At 35.2% G+C, this 18493-nt stretch overlaps 1 protein-coding gene across 2 annotated transcripts in view; it reads right to left on the reverse strand.

Annotated features, from left to right (window-relative positions):
* Nucleotides 1–242: 242 nt before the first annotated feature.
* Nucleotides 243–18493, reverse strand: part of LOC149550356 (GroES-like zinc-binding alcohol dehydrogenase family protein) — a 120337-nt gene continuing 102086 nt past the window's right edge. For both annotated transcript variants that reach the window (XM_089793390.1, XM_089793389.1), the window contains exon 7: nucleotides 243–754. In XM_089793390.1, the coding sequence (XP_089649516.1) occupies nucleotides 713–754 (42 nt within the window). In that variant the 3' untranslated portion in view covers nucleotides 243–712. The remainder of the gene's footprint in view (nucleotides 755–18493) is intronic.

The following is an 18493-nucleotide window of genomic DNA, read 5'->3' on the forward strand; positions in this document are numbered from 1 at the left end:
ATTGCTGCTATTAAGTTTCTATGATAAGTAATTTAATAACAAAAAAACACATACTGTTGAATTATAAAAGAAACTAATAAAATATGATGTGTACAGTTATGCAAAACAACCCAGCTCCTACTCTTCTTATGCTAATGGTTCTATGAGTTTCAATAAAACAAAAACATCCCAAAAGAAAAGCTCAAATAACTAAATGAAAAATCAACATTTTTTCATAGGAAATAGATAACTTTAAAAGCCAATAGTCTAAATTGTGCTCTCTAATAACTTTATTCTCTAACCAGTAAGATGCATATCAGTAGAGTAAAACAATTTGAAGGTACATGTATGAAAAGTTTGAAATATTTCGTCACTATATGTACAATGTGCATTATCGTACACTGCCAAATTAACAGAATTTATCATTACAATCTTCAAAAAGAATCATAGTGCTCTTGCCAGATTTATACAATTTATTAACTTGATCTCAAAAAAATTGACTCCCAATTCAACCTATTTATAAGTCCTGCACAAGATGCCAAACTTATTTTGTTCTGCTGTGAAGAATTAGTGAACAGGAAGAAAACGGCCACTCACTCTATTTGGAGGACAACTTTTCCTCGTAAAACTTTGCTTTCTCTAACACGATGAGCCTCAGCAGCTTCTTCCAATGGGAATGTCTTTCCTACAGGAATCTTCAATTTTCCCACTCTACTCAATCTTGCAATCTCTTCTAAACCTTCAGAATCAGTTCGCATATAGGTCCACCAGTAATCTACATTCAAAATTAAGTGGAATAATTCAACACAAACTAAATAATGAAATGTGAATTTCCAGATGAAGTGGATCTTACAGATTAAAAATGCAACTATTTCCAAGGAGCATACAATTCAGATAAATAAAATTATTGATAGATCCCAATAGACAACTAGGGATTTTGACTATTTATATTCTTCTGTTTGACAAGATCTCATCAATCTGAAAACATGCAGATAACTCTATTGTCAACCTTTTGGAGGAAAACCTTTTGACATACATAGCACGAAACAAAATAATTAATGATGTGTGTTGTCTTTCAACACAGTTTTTTTTCCCGTCAAGACAGGATCCATATCTGGTCCCACTCTCTCTATGCTCTTCATCTTTCATTTATGCGGAGATACATAAAGTGCCCCAAAAAAGCCAAATAGAACACACCTGTTGGCAACTGCTTAACCAAATCCTAGTAACTACCCACAAACTGGCAAATAACTAACATATTTATTACATCTCAAGTACAATAGCATCAAAAATTAATTTATACAAATGCATCATTTTTAGATGCTCCATTCTTCTTCTGCTGCTGCCAATTTTGTCTTCGCATTTTTTGGAATTGAGTTTACTGACTCAAATTCTCTTGAAACGGTTTTTTGCTAATCCACTAACTCATCGCATAAATTTACAAATGTCAAGGTTATTTGATCAACCCCTTTTGCTATCCAGCTATGCAAACATCTCGAATTGCAACACGAGATACTAGTAGTGGAAATGAAGCTCTCCCAACTTTGTTTTTGTGGGTTTGGTGATTTGAATTTATTGAACCAAATGTGCTTGAAACTCATTATGCTAATGCTCGAACTCATTGGATAAATTTTCCGAAGACAAAGTTACTTGATCAACTATGCAAACATCTCAAATCGCACCAGGAAAACTAGCAGTGGAAATAATCCTCCAATGTAATGTCCCCAAATTTTTGTAACGTGCCTTAGTTTAATCAATTAATTAAGTTGTTCAAAAAAAAATCATAGGGATGACTTTTAATTGATTGATTTAATTGAAATTAGAGTAGAAATAAATAAAATATTTAGATAACCACTATAATAAGTAAATTTCTCCAACTACGAGAAATATTAAAGTCGGCCTTATCTTCTAGATTCTTCTGCAAGTTCTTTATGAGATTGGCTGGGCAGAGGGAGTTATGATTTATGTTTCCAAGGATGTAAACCTTCAGGAGTTGACAGAAGGGTTGAGCGAAAACCTAGCTCTTACAAAAGGGGTGGATTCATTACGAGGACTCCATTAGTGCTAATTTTAGAAGTCTTCCTTTACAGACAAATTTCAGTAATAAAGGAACTACAGCATTGAGTGGGAAATGAATAATATTATTCCAGACTATTTTAGTTGATGTTTTCTGCGTGTATCAGAGGCTAAGATTAATATTAATCCACGATGGCCTCAAGGTTTGGGCAAGATATTTTGTTTGTGGAACTGATTAATACTTTGGTCTACTAAAGTTTAAAGTTTAGGCATGAGAACTAATATTTTCCATATTAGAATAGAAAAGCCAAATCAGAGAAGTGCCTCTTTTTCTATAGTAAGCTGATAAGGCAATATTTAATATTTAAGTGGTGATTGTATCTGTTCATTTCAAGGTACAATATATTTATGCCAATGCCTATTTGTGGGATGATTTATATTTTGTTTTTTCCTTAAATTTGGGCCAAACAGTAGAACTTACTATCTATCAACAGGTGACCCCACAATAGTAGGTTATACTTTTTTGAACATCCTGATTTTTGTTGAAACTACACATTTTAAGGAATATATGATAATTTAAACCTTGACTAGTCCTATTTAAAGGAAATTACTAAAAGTGGTTTGATCAGAGTCTTGTAGATCAAAAATATTTTATATAACCTCTCTCCTCCTCAGTCATGCCCGAAATGGAGTCTCCTTCACACCAATCATAATGCTGATAAACAATCACTTTGACTTTAGCTTTTGGGGAATCAAATGAATTCATTTTAAAAACCTAGATGCAACATATGGTACTACTCAAAGATCTTGCCAATGAATATAATTTTAATATATATTGAATTTATTATGACTCTGTATATTTAGTTTTACTAAATATAAATTTTTCGCCATATATGAACTTTTGTGTTCAATGATTGAGGAAAAATAGTAAACTAAGAAAAAAAGATGAGAAATATAAAGCCACTAGGCATTGGTGTCCTCTTTCTATCAGAAAAAGCAAAAAATTAGTTTTGATACACGGAGAAATTTATGGATTATGAAATAAACTATGTCCAAATTATAGTTAACTTCACATAAATACTTAAAAATATATAAAATATTTGTCATAATAAAATGAGACCAATTGAAATCACTAGATATTGGCGTTACAAATCTAAATTCAAATTATCACATTTTACTTTTTTGAATCACAAAATGAATTTCACTCCTTCAAAATGTTGATTTCTGATACAATTTAATTTTGAAGGAGATGAAAAATGGGTACAAATCAAATCCAAGAAATTCCAAAAAATATATTTATAATCTAAACACAAAATGTTAAAAATCGATGGTTTACATCATCTTCAAATTTTTGAATTGGTCTTGCAGAATTAGGTGTAAATGGGGAATTTTTTCTTCAACATATTTATTTCAATGTCAAAGTTGGCAAAAAAACGTAGCCCCCTATTGTGGACCCACCCCAACTAAAGAGTCTACGGCTTTGAATGAATTTTTGCAAAAACAGTGATAAAATAATATTAATACTACTGTGGACAGACAAAATAAAGGCACTATAGTCTATAAACAGCAGAGAAGTAATCCATTGTGTTTCCCGTCATTGATACCAAGTCTCATTTGTAAAGCGGAGGTTGGAGCTGTGAATGTGATTTAAGTCACTCAGAACCATGAATATTGATAAAAGATCATTCCTACCAAAACAGTATATATCCAGGAACCGAGTCAATTGGTAGATGATTGGCTGAGAATGGTTTTTTAAATTTTTAGTCGTAAGTGTGAATATCAACAATACTTGGTTTCCAACTATCAAATCTAGTATCTCCCATTGGTGAATGTCCAGTCATGGCACTACAAGACTGAATGGCAATGATTGCATATTTTCAAAACATCGTGGATGAAGACTTCTGAAGTATCTATTGTTTATATATGTAAGGAATGGCTATGCTGTGTTGGCCGTGATCAAAGGACCTTTTAATTGTCACTAGATTCTCTGCTGACCAGCATGGATATTCACTGAGTTCTAGTGACTCTCCATTGCTGTAAGTTGGGTTTAATATTGGAACTAAATGTGCATTGTCTGAGTATTTGCAAAGTAGTTAATTTATGATAATTTCAGTTATTTAGAACACTGAGTATTTGCTGTCACCATGGATGACCAATTGTACTAATCTGGTGTCAATAAATTATAAAGAGGTCAGGTTCTGCAAAATTTCTGATTTTATTGGTTTCACAATTATTTACATCATTCCTGTTGCTTGTCAAGCCTCTGTTGAATGCAACAAATTAAACAAATACATCAGACCTGCAATTCTGGAACCACAATTCTGAAAGTAATAAGCAGAGGTAAGTTTCCGGGACAGGGACGGTAGGGGACAGGAGGACTAGCTTCTGGGACAGAAAATCTGTAATAACCCCGCCTGGTTATAGCTTAGATTAACACCAATTTCCTCTGCTAATTAGCGTTTTGACGTTTCATCAAACACTCAGCGGGCATGCTCTCATACCACTGCGAAAACCTTTGACTGTTTTGAGATGAAATGCTGATGAAGCAAGATATTTCTTTTATGTTGTCTTTACAAATTTTGGTATTTTGGGTTTATTCACTTTTTTTGAGATTTGAGATTATAATGGCAATTGAAAGAGGAATGCAATACTATGAAATTATTCTCAAGAACTAACAACCTCTTAATTGGTCAATTCTGAATTTTTGCATAAATATCAGTACTATCTGCTATTACATGATTAAATACAGCCAACATAAAGAACATGGATAATGTGCAGATCCAATGATGCAATGTTTTAATCAATCAAGCTCCTAGTGTTAACCTCCTCCATTAGCCATGTTTAGCAGACTGAATACATCAATGGCCTCTAAACAGTTCACAGCCTTCATACATGTCGGATAAAAAATTTGTAAGCCACTGTGACCACAGCTTATAAAATGGGAACTTTTAGGCAACGGTGTAGCGAGATAAATCTCTCCTCTCAGCAAGAGGGGAGGCTCCCTTCTTACTGTACATGGCTACAACAAAGACCGAACTGGAATTGACAAAGGGATGGTTCACTGAATCAATTCCTCTTTTTTCAGGAATGATTTTCTATTACCAACTACTACTTACAATTAAACAAAAGGAATCTATTGCTACGGTAATACCAGTGGCTTAAGTATCAACATAAAATCGACCTTAAGGCAGCAATTATACTTGACTTATGTGGTTGATAGCACGAACCCAACGTCTCCAACAAGAAACCTTCTTGAAACAAAAAGGTGAACAGCTAACAAAGCCCAAAGTCTTTGTTCAACTATCCAGATATGAAATAATATACAAAGGAATCAAGCTCAAAGTCTTCAAATCTTAGTACTTTCTGCCACTAACAAACTTGATCAATCTCATTCAAGAAAGCTCAAAAGTCTTTCAAAAACAACATCAACCATTCAAATACCTTAATGAGAAAAGTAAAACGGCTGAATGAATCAAAGTAACATAAGAAACAATGATCAATTCCAAGTATCTCAACACAAAGTTTGGGAAAAACTTGCATCTTTATTCACTTCATAGATTTGCAACAAGAAATACAAAGCCTTCAAGTTACAAGCCCAACCTTCTCCAATAAAGAAAAAGATGATTATTTACAATGAACTCTCTTCTTTATATAGGAAAAACAAAGAGAGAGGTGTGTTGGCCTGATTTTTCACCCATCAAAAATTTGTGAAATCTTGTGAAAATCAGGAGAACTATGTTAAAGATTACTTAGGGTTTCTAAAAATAGTTGTCTATCTTGTGAACAAAACCCTAACACTAGTCATGTCATGTATTTTTCTTGAAATATTCATAAGTTGACATGTTTTAGGGATATATGAAATATTGCTTATTTTTTATGTACCTAAGTCCTTTTTGTATGTTCTAATGTCTTGCCCTTTTTACAAATTTCAAGCTGCGATGTTGCAACTGCTTTAGTTGTAAAATCGCCCCATTTCTTATGCTAACAGTTTGTGGAGGTGCGACTATGCGAAACAGTTACATTTCCTAATGTGTGCAGCTTCATGGCTATTGGGGATAAGTGCAAAGAGGCAATTTCATTGATCACATGATCGCTACTTCTTCTAACATTAAGGGTTTTAATGGTGTGACTGTGCGAAAGAGGGTTACCAGATGGTTTTGTTCAAGGCTTATCACACGATCGTAGAGGATTAAGGCTAACCATGGTTTGGAGTTGCGACAAGACGTTTCAATGGATCGCATGGCTTCAAAGACAATCAGAATGTTAAGTTGTGATGTTGCGAGATAGGAAATGATTAACCAGAAATGTTCAGTGCAACATCGCACAATCAAAGAAAACATCTTACTTGGTAGTCACGAAGACGCAACAAGGTCATTATCTCAATAATCGCAGCGTCGCAAGCCTAAACAATTAACAAGGAGAATTATATTCCTGATCATCAGATCTTGTTAGATCAACGATTGTCGTATTCTCACAGTTATAAGTTACAAGGTTTTTAACCAAAGCGAGAATATGACAAAGTGACACATGGAAAGAGGTCTGAGGTGTGTGCATGGTCGCAAGACAGTAAAGGTTTGTAAAATTATAAGTTGTGATGGTGCAAGAAAGGGCAATGCAATTAAGTTCTATAGCTAGTGCAAGATCGCATGAAGTCTATTTAACCCTAAAGCCTATGTTGCGATTGTGCGAATGAAAGACAAACAATTAACAAAAATGGCTTGTCACATGCTCGCAACGAGTTAAATGAGGCCTCGGGTTAAGGAGGCGAGGCTGCAATGGTTTGTGTTCGCGTGATCGCAAGAGTTAAGGTTGAGTTAAGCATTCATGTTGGGAAGTGGCAATCAAGGTTAATGTCCAATGCTTCACATGTTCACAGGTTAGCTTAGTCAAAGGAAGTGTTATGTTGTAACTTTGCAAGAAGTAATCAGACAGTTAAGCTAACAATTATTCGCAGCATCGCAAGGATAAAATGAAAAGTAGCAATTAAGTTGCGAAGCCGCAATGATCATGAAACAGTCAATGCAAGCCTTTCTCGCGTAATTGCACAGCTAAGAAACGAAGAAGAATAAACAGTTACGAAGATGCGAAAAATTAACCAATCAATTAGGGCCTTTGTATCGCAACTTCGTAGAAGGTTAGAGCTAAGTTGATGATCAAGTTGCGAGCTTGCGAAGTGGTCAGGGCAGTCAATGTTCAAAGCTTTCACATCTTCGCAGGTCAAGTGTGGCAGTTAAGGTTTCAAGTTATGAACTTGCGAGAAAATGAAAATGTTAAGGAAACAACTAGCGCAACATCGCATGTCAAATGCTGCAGTTAGGTGGATTAGCTACGAAGTTGCAAAATAGTGTGTCTAACCATTGCTCATGATCACAGCAGTTAGAAAGATGAAATGAAACCTGGTTCTGAAGCTGCGAAGTAAAAAATAAGGAGGCAAATCCAACCAGTCAGAAGGTGACACATGGTTTTCAATGGGCAATCAGCTCAGTTTAGCCTTGAGGTGGCAAAAATATCTGATTTGAAATGCAGATTGCAGAGTTGAACATGAATGAAACGAAGCCGAAAGATGAACATTGAGTTAATTGCTCAATTTTATACAGCCTTAATGGAGATCGAATTTTCAGGGGGAGTAAAGCTATAGGGAAAATCAGATTTTTGGAACAGCCACCATGAAAGAAGTAAATGTCTTGGAGGTTGATTGGAGAAATGAGGATCCTAACGGCAGAAGCAGTTAAAAATTTTCACAGCCAAAGCAACAGAGGACGAGCAGAATTGAATGAAAGACTCCTATAGCAAATATCGCCATGCCAATTTAGCGGTCGCTGTCCTAGTTTCATTTTAATACAAAGTGGTAAATGCAATATCATTGATATCTCTGCATATGTTTTCTAGTCAAATTCTGACATGTGTCCTCTCATCTGTAGCTTGTTGCAATCCTTCTCTTTGTAAGGATTTCCAGGATGGGGAGGAAAGGGTTCCAGTTTCTATTGAAAAATCCTTTCAACTACTATGATACCAATAGGGTTCCAGTTTTTTGGGTCAAGTTTCTCCCCAACTGCTATGATACCAATAGGGTTCCAGTTTTTTGGGTCGAGTTTCTCCCCAACTACTATGAGACCATAGTTGGTTCCAATCTTTTGGACACTTTCGTAATTGTGATACCGCCGAGATGGTTCCAGTTTGATAAGTCTTTCCATTGCTGTGATACCATTCTTTCAATATTTTCTCTGTTGTGAACAGCATTTGTATTTCTCTTTGAGCATTTACGTTATACACTTGTCTATTTTGTACATTCCGAATCTTGCATGCATTTTGATGTATTAGTTTCAAGGGAATTAATGCAAAGTTTTATTCAAAGTTTCAATCTAAAATTTGTCTCCATCTTCATGGGTTTGTAATTTTCTATTAGTATATGTATAAGGTGCATATTGTGCAGTTGCAACTTGGCTTTGAAGTTGTATGTCATTGCATGTTTTGCTGTTAGGTCAAGGACTTGAGTAAATTGCTTGATATGCATTGACAGAATTGCAGGGGTCATGGGAGGATCTGATAAGTATGAATTTCATCTTGAAGATAGATGTTTGTTTGCAAGTTGAATGGATGGATTAGATATCTGGGTATATGAGTATATTTTGGATATCCAAGTGTATGTTTTTAACTTAGTTTATGCCCAATGGATAAGATATTGATCAGCTATGAGATTGCATGTCTTTGTACACATGCCTTGGTCTTGCGGAAAATCAACATCATAAATGAAATCTTTTCCCTTTCATGTTGAAAGAGCTAAAAGAGTTACCCTCACTTAGAAGATTAAGGGTATTATCTACTTTGTTAGATTCAAACGTATGCTTTAACACTGGTACCATATGAATGAATCTGAGGTACACCAGCCTAAGTTTTGCAGAACCTGAAGTAAAAGAAGGGTTTAGCTTTATAGTTGGCCCTGGTGTTTGAATAGGTGCATTGAACATGAGAATTAGCTGCCCCTAGGTGTATTTGTTCTTCTCACTGGGCTATTCAAAAATTGTTAATTCAAGAGCCAACAAGGTGGAGGAAAAGAACAATCTCAACCACCAATACTTATCCTAACTAATTACTTTGACTTTATTCAAAGTTGCATGCCTAATTCAATTTCAACTTAACTACATGAGCCGATTGTACAAGTACATGTTATCCTATACTTACAACAAAGATGCTCTTTACATGTAGCCTTCCTATCACTAATCTACTCAAAGCATATAAAATAAGATTTGGATTTTTCACATTGTATCAACCAACTCTCCAAACTTTCGTAGGGACTCTCGCACAACCGCAACATCTAGTTCTCCAGCATGTTATAAAATCATGATAACTTTCTTGAATGTGCTTGCAGCCCTAGATGTTTCCTTGTTAGGATTCTCCACTTGATTATGCAAATTCTTCAATAAAAACTTCCAATTTGCAAATGTGTCAAGTACACTGATGTTAAACTTATCCAACTCAAGTTGTACGCTAAAAGCCTCTGCAAACTCTATGAGAATTTCTTGTTGACTTCTTACTCTGTTGTCCTCATTGATGATTTCACATGGCAATTCTCTTAAAGCTCCTTTGATCCTATCTTCTTGAATAGATACCATGAGTACTGCTGCCTTTATCTCTTCAATGAGCTTTTGGAGAGCTTGTTTCTTGTTTTCCATCACATGTGTGGAATCATGGTACATTTCAACAGATGTAATGACATTATACTTACATAAGAAGTCTAAATCAACTTCAATCATGTTGTTCCAAGCACCAAGATTCCCATCCAATAATTCAAATTGATATTGACATGTCATCGAGTTTAGCAAAGATTTCAATTTCTTTTCTCAACTACCGATACACTTATAGAATCACTTGGATTCCCTATTTTACAATATCGCTGCCCCATTCATTACCAGTTTGTGTCTTCCACCTCTCTCTTTCTGTGAATACAACTGAAATAGGTTCACTACCTGCAAAAGACCTCTTCATCTCTTCAATAATTCCCAACAAACAAGCATTCTCTTCTTTGAGTTTCACTTTCTTTTCCCACAATGCATCATTCTTTTGAGAAATAAAGTTTACCGCCCCATGTGCATCCTATTGATAACTTAGCCTTGTTTGCTTATCAAGTTCAACCCTTGTGATTCTGTAATCAGCAAGTTGCATGTCTTCGGTAGATTTCTCCACAAGTGGTTCAGCCACTTCAGCATACTTGATATGATTATCATCAACGACCACTTGAGAAACTATATTAGCTTTCTTATTCTTTGAAACCCTTGGTTTTCTTACTTGTCTGTCATCTTCAAGTGGAATTTCGTCTTTTTTTCTTTTCTGTGTAACACTAAACCATGGAAGAAGCCTGAAAAGAGACACATTGGCTGAAGCAGTAGTTACCATAGAAAACTCAGGATTACCTTGCATTACAGCAGTGACTATAGTTGGTGTCTCAGTCTGAATGGACACAGAAGAGTGCTATGTGTGACCTCAATCATAAATTGTTCAAACTAGGCTGAAGTTACATCAAGCGATGTTGTAGACCAAACAGTAGCAGAAGGAATAGACAAGGAATATGCATCGAAAACATTTTCAAAATCATACTTATCTCCTTGTGCTTCTAATGCAAGAGCAGCTGAAAATACAAGCAGTGTTGGTGCCATAGGCACAGAATCTTCAAAAGACGAATGCTTAATGGAGAGTGCACCCATAGCAACACCTAAAGGCAAATCATGAGATTCATCTGATATTGGGGCCGAGTCTAAAAGAGAGGTTACAGCGAGAACTTCTAGAGGATATGAAGCAAGAGGTGATGACTCCTTTGATTTCTTCGCTTCATCATCACTTGAGTCAACTTGAATTGATTGAGATTCAATCTCTTGCACCTAATGTACTCTCAAATCCTTTCCTCCTTTGATAGATAGCTTAGGCAAACTTTGAACAAGAGGTTCAAATGTATATGAGGATTAGGATGTGTCATCTTTACCTTTACCCTTAATTTCTAACCTCACACCAATCTGACCAGTAGGATCAAAATCTTTGTCAAGCTTTATCTTTATGCATTTAAGACCCCTTCTCTTCATCCATGTATTGGTATTAGCGAGAATAGACTAGAATCTATCCCAATTTCTTTGCATGACCATGTAGGAGGAAGAATGGGCAACTCCTCCACATCATGCTGAAAATATTCAGGATCCAGAATTTGATCATCATCTTCAAAACCAAGAGGAATTGATGCCAAGTTGGTTAACCGAGTATAATCCTATAATGTCCCCTGTTTGGGACATTAGAAATATTAAAGGACACATTTATATGATATTAAAATTGACTATGAAAGCTTGGACTCTTATTATAAAATGTCAATTTAATATTCAAAGTGGGCTAAAGATGACAATGAGAGATAAGACAAAAAGTCAGGAGGGAAGTCGAAGAGTCACAACTGTGAGAAGAAAAGGAGAAGTGACTCTTTCATATGGTATGCTTGATTATGATTCAGATTTCAGTCTCTCTTGCAAGAGTTATTTGGAAAGCTTCAGCTTTATGCCAGTGTGAGGACGTAGCCCCTCGTGCCAACAGACAGTGGACGCAAACCCATTGTCCGTGGAGACGTCACTTTAGGTGTCTTGTATGCGCTTACAGGTTCTTCTCTTAGTGTTCCAATTTGACTGTAAAACTATGTTTAGGATTGGATTCCGATTGTTGGTTATTGTATTGGTGTTGTATAACATGTTTTAAGGAGTTGTATGAGAGTTTATTAGTTTAATACTGTTGGTTTGTAAGCATTTCATATGCTTGGATCTTGAATATTATTCTAAGAACGAACGAATTAATAACTATTTAAAAATCTATTGGTTTCTATATTGATGTTTTGCCTATGTTACGTTCTAAATATATTTTTGAGGAAAAATCGAGTAAATATCCGGTTTGGGATATTTCAAATCCATGCGCTATATATCCACCTCAGTACATACATCAATCCATAGATCTTCTAGACAATGTATGTGCAAGAACTGCTTCCTCATCTTGTCATGCAATCCCCTCCAATCAAAACAACTCCAGACTGCAAACTTTTTCAGCGTGATACTTCAAAGTTCAAAGTCCATATTCTTGGCCTTAGGCACAGTGTCTACTGAGTATCCTCCAATCTTCAAAGGGTTTCGAGATAAGATCCCCACTCCGGGAAGTTGCAAACTAGACTGCTAAGAATAGACTTCCATAAGTTGTCTTGGTAGCTCCATCAATATAATTCTATCAGTGGGATAACTTGGTAATATGTATGGCTCTCCCTTGAAGCACCCAACTCGCAAATATGTAAAGTTGGGAAATTGCAAAAACATGTAACCATACTCATTAACCTTGTTCCATGCCTCATCACATAGTCGCTTATTAAGAAGATCTTTATCAAAAAAGCACATAAAAAGCCCAATGAGGGAATCCTAAACTCTTTTGAAGTGTATCCAACTTTCTTTCAAAGGCAATTGTTCATAATTTCGTAGTAACCCCAACCCCACTCACACTACTTCCCAAATTTTAAAACACCACATTGGAATATGCATTGCCCACAACTAATTGAACAATTTCAAATAGATCTAGCAATTGGAACTAGCAATTAATTTTATTTACTTAAATACGGCTAGCAGCAAAATGACCAAATTATATAATTATCTATAATTGGTACCAAACTAAATGTCTTGTGATTGGGGTTTATATCAATCTGCAATTTGGGATTTAAGGCAATGCTACAACAACAATAACTTTAAATAAACCTGTCACTTCATATCCAAATCGATTTGCACAAAAATTGACATGCATTTCACATAGCTCTGCAACTCCAATTGAGATAATGAACTTGTCTATGCTCCTATCAAACTAGCAAGTGCCTCCACATAGATTCTGATTGCCATACATCAGCAATGCCCAGAGATTATCAGTAGTTCACAAAACTCGGAGATAGCAAACACATAATCATGCCCTCCAATGGTGTCTGAACTCCTTCAGCAGGGTGACACTAGAATTTACCCAAACTCCACAGGCAACTACAGCTCCCAATAACAAGCAAAACAATAGCAAAGAATGTCAATAGACTACCCAGTAACCCACAACCAGAATTGCAAATCAACTGCAATTCTATTTTGCCAATCAAGTGTAGATCAATTTCCAATGTTTTAGCAGAGATAGATGTGTCAAACAGTAGACATTAATGTAGCCTTTGACAGGACTTTTAGACCACTGAAATTCAACACCTGTAACCAGAAATCTAGGCGTGTGAAGAGCCAATGAGAACTTACAGCAAAACTCTGAGAAATGATGCCAAACTCTAGACCGTAGGTGTACCAAAGCATGAGATTTTCTTTAGCTATTAGCCCTCTTCTCAATCAATGGCAGAATATAGATAACCTCTAGCCAACATATATCTTCCAAACCACAGTAAGTACAAAAATGGAAGATGCCAACCAAACTCTAGAATTGCAATACTTCCAGCCACAGATGATAACAATAAGGGAGATTAAATGGAATCACTTTACCTCAGCAGTGATTCAAAAATACTTCTTAGTTTCCCTTATACATCAGCAAGGGCAACAAAATTCAGTACCTCGGAAAGCCAAAAAAGTAACAAAAACAAAGAAATTGTATTTATGACCTCCAAATTCTTTTTTGTTGCCAAAATGTAACTTCACTTGAGAAGCTTCACCACACAACATTAATTAGAAACTTCATTTACATTCTCTCACTTGACTTGGCTTAACTAATTGATAAATGGCACTTTCCAATGATAACTCAACTCTCAACTTAAGTGAAATTATAAAGTTAAATTATAACTTCATAATAAGCCATTTAATAATTAATAATAATTTGACCACTAAAAATATAATAACTCCCAAAATACTCATCATTTAAATATGTTGTCTGAAATAGGAGTCATACCTATTATTTCTTCATGTGACCAAATGCACTTTCCAAAAATAGGAGTCCATCTCGATCAACACCAACTTACCACAAATAGTAAGTACACAAAACTAAGCCCAAACAAAGTTCGATCTAAGTCAAACGAAGACCAACCTGTAGCTTATTGAAATGTGGAGAAGATAAGACCCTCCCAAGCCGAGCCACTGCCATAGAAGACCCTCTATCCACAATAATCAGCCTACGAGGATCACAATAATAGGCTAATCCCTGAAACTTTGATGCCGACAAAATTGAGGACATTACAAATATTCCCACATGAACTATAGACCTATCGTGCCTGCTTGATAAACTAGAAAAGGTGCCTAGAGCAGCAGCAATGTATACTATGTAGGAGTTCATGTTGAACACACCAATTGACAGAACGTTCACTAATTGTTCGCATATTGAGTCACTCACCAATTCAGCCCAAAACACATTCATTTTTTATAGTATTACTAGTGAGATTTTCTTATACATCCAGGGTTCGAAGGTGTTTGAATCCTTGAGCCCTGTAAAGCGGATGAGAAGTGCAATGAGGTCATTGATTTCTTCTTTAAAATCACATCTACGAACTCCCTTAACTGACAATCTGACAAGATTTGGTATCTTAATAATCAGCCAGTTACCATTTACAAACTTGGTACAAGATGGAGTATCCTCATTCCATCGGTCCATAGCCTTCTTCCTTGTGAAATTCGTAATAGGAGTATGAGGAACATGAAATATACGATCAATAGTCTCGGGATCAAGACTAATGATAGTATTGCCATCTTGATCTTTGATGGTTCGTGAATCCGCATCAAAATGTCTTGCACATGCGAGGATGAATTCTAGTTCATGAGCTACCAAGTGGAAAGTGGACAGATGATGAATATAATTCCGCTTGATCCACACCATATCCTCAGTAGCTGCAACCTTAACTCTTGCAAGAAAGTCTTCAATGTTCATATTAGAAATATCAATATCTCGTACTTCATCACAGTATGAGGTTACTTGTGATGAAGGGATGGAGTTATGATTCTAATCATACTAGTACATCATCTTCTTTTTGTCTTTGCCCTTTCCTAGAGTAGATTCTCTTGACATTGAAAATGGTACGCCTGCACAACTGTTATATGAAAATCTCATAAATAAGAACATCGTCATGTGAAGAATCCATAGCAAGATTTTGATGGATTTTGAACAAGATGTAAATGGGGAAAATGGGTGGAATGAATGAGGATAAATAATGAACAAATGGGCCAGGCTCATAATGCCTGTAAATGGTGAGTAAAATAGCCTAAAACTGGTCTTTTGGGATGAATTACATAAGCGATCAGCAAGCTCGGATTTAAGTGAGCAAGGAGAAAAACGAATAATACATTGAGCACATCATGTTTAAATAAATGCAAAATGTGAGATACTATCTAACAAGCATGTGGGAAAGACTTCAACCATAGGGTAGACATATGGAGGTACATGAAATGCATAATGATGGAGTTTTTACTCACATTTGCATGAAAGGGAAAAGTAAACTTATCTTTCTTTTTAAAACGGGATTTTACACCCGACTACATATGCAAGTAAGATGAGACCTTGCATATGCAACTTTCAAAAGAAGACGAAAGATAGAAGAAACAACTTCAAAATTGAAAATCATGCACGCCTGAAAATGGAAATGTCAATAACTTGCAAGATCATTCAAACAAATATATACAAATCCCTTTGAAAGAATAAGCAAGGAAAATTACCTTAACTCCACCAAAAATGAGAAAGACCAAACCTTGTTCAAAACTTGAGCAAATCTGAAAAGAATCCAAGAGATTTTTGGATTTTAGATTTGTCCAAAGCCAAGACTTAAATAGATTTTGAAATCCTTATGACATGGTTTGAATTTGGACACGTGGATATGGTTAAAGAAATGCAATGCCCAAAATGTGGAACAAACTTTGACCTAGCAACTCCAAATTTAAGGACATAAAAGTGACGTCTAGGGCATCAAAATGACTTCCAAAATGATAAAAGACTTTCCTTGCAAAGATTCAATGCCACAATGAATAGGTATGAGCCGTTTGGAATGAAGAATATGCCCTAGATAGGTTGTTTTTCCCCAAACGCATATAGAAGACAAATGCAAATGCTCCCAAAATTGTCGCTCAGCTCTTTTTAAAAGAAATGCAAACTTCAAACATGCTTTAGAAAGGCACAAACACGTGTAGTTTTGCCTAAAATCGCCATTTGAAAATAAAGGAGGTTTTGATAGTTATAAATGCAGTAAAATCGCCATTTGAAAATAAAGGAGGTTTTGATAGTTATAAATGCAGTTTTTAGAAGCTATTTCATCACCACAAACTTGTGCATCTTACTCAAAAATAGCCACCATTAATTGGATAGAGCAAAAACGTGTTTTTAGATCAAAACATGTTTGCAAACATGTGTAATGATAAAGAAACTCACACCATTACTTAACACGTTTTTTTAAGGCATTTGCATGCTTGCAAAACATGTGTATTTGACTTGAAAATTGCCACTAAGTCTTTAGGATTGATGACTTAAATGAAAAATGCCCTTTTAGGAAGCATTTACATGCTTTAACATTGATGCAAAACCTTCAAATATCGCCACCAAGACTGAACACATTTTTGAAACTCATAAACATATATGCAATATGATAAAAAAACACCACATTTTCTCTATAGGGCTTCAGTTAACGTCAAACACACATTTGAAGACAAACATATGTTATTGACTTAAACATCGCCACTTTTGCTTGAGGTGGGTTTTAAAAGTGAAAACACATTCTTTATTAGCATTTACACATCCAAAACATATGCAATTGACTCAAAAATTGGCACCTTTACCTTTGGTTTTAAGGAAAACACATTTTGTAATTAAAAACATGTCTTTGGGACCAAAATCGTCATTTTAAATTCAAATGAATAAAAAATTCATTTTAATATAGCATTTGCATTTAAATAGGCTTCAAAAACCCACTTTAAATGGTGATTTAAAACACGTGCATTTATAAAAAATGGACTTTAAACACAATCACATATGCAATCGCATTTTAAAACCACATTTTTAATGATGTTGGGACTTAGAATTTATTGAAAGTGGATTTTCATGAAGTAAATTGCATGTGGACATATGCAATATGAAATAAACATCTCACTTATGCACTTAAGTTATCTCATGTAATTATATTTAATTTTTAACTATAGTTTTTAATAAAGTAACATGAAAAATAGACTTGAAGAAGGCTAATTTCACAAAACATATAAAACTATGGTCAAAACAATTCAGAATGAGCTGAAATTTTAAAACGGACCACAAAGTCCACTTTAATTATCAAATATAACTTCATATTGTGCACTTGCCAATAAAAAGCCCACTTAAATGAAGTTTTTAATAAAACTATGTAGTTATCTTGAAAAACCCCACTTTTTCCCTTATAACTTGAGCTAGACAACTCCAATTTCGACCTAAGTTAGCTCAAATCGAGTGGAATTCCAGGGGCTATTCCTCTAAGGCAAAAACAAAAACAAAAACTATTTACAACACAAAGAAAAAAGGAAAAAAAGACATGAAAGTTTGTCGAAAATCAAGTGTTTGTAATGCAAGAAGGAAAACTCTTACAAACAATTGGGGATAATCTCCACGGAAAACTTTCAAAAGAACACATAAATAAGACTACACAAAGAACAATTCGAGAATAATGAATCATTTTCATTATGTCTCATTAATGTGTTGAAACAAAGAGGATGCACCTATGAATCCATGAGAAAAATTCATAGAGTTGCCTCAATTTTGTGATGTCAAGATTAAATTGAGGACAACAATACATTAATGTGTGTGCCTCAAACAGATATATAAGTTCCCCCAAATTAACATGCAAGCCCTCTGAAATCCAAACACAACCCCTATAGTCTTAATCGTAGCACAAAACAGACAAGAGATTGTTGTTGTGACTGGTATACACGCTCACATTGCTTCACATGGCCTTCAATTCCATTGGCGCGACCTCCAAAGTTATTCGTAGGCTTTGTGATGAATGCAGGTCTACATATACGATCACAAGTGTCCCAAATGGCAATAAACACTACCCAGAAATCAACAAAAGGGCAGCCTCCAACAACACTCTGATTACCAATTTGAAAATTGTTGGTATTCACAGCTATGATTATGCAATTGTCCCTCTCAAATGGTTTACAATATTAAATCAGAATCTTACACTAGTCGCCTTCTCAATTACAGTCACCTTAGAGGAGAAGCAATCTCCATTTGCTATACCTCAACAACAATTGGGAGTACAAATCAAAAGAATTTCAAGAATTCCAAAAAAACCCTTAGCCAGATATCAAGATAATAATAATTGTAAGAACAGTACAAAGACAAAGTAATCTTAGAAATCCACAATACCTCAATTGTGGAAGAACGATCAACTTCACACCCTTAAGAAAGGTCACATAATACAATAACTCAAGAAAGTCACAAGGTCACAAAAGCAAATAATATTCAATCGGATGCCTTTCCTTTCACAATGAGCCCATATTTAAAATCTCAAAAAACCACTTGCTTCCCA

Source organism: Cupressus sempervirens, chromosome 7, assembly GCF_028749045.1.
Source record: "Cupressus sempervirens isolate cs-2001-9-10 chromosome 7, ASM2874904v1, whole genome shotgun sequence".
NCBI lineage: Eukaryota > Viridiplantae > Streptophyta > Pinopsida > Cupressales > Cupressaceae > Cupressus > Cupressus sempervirens.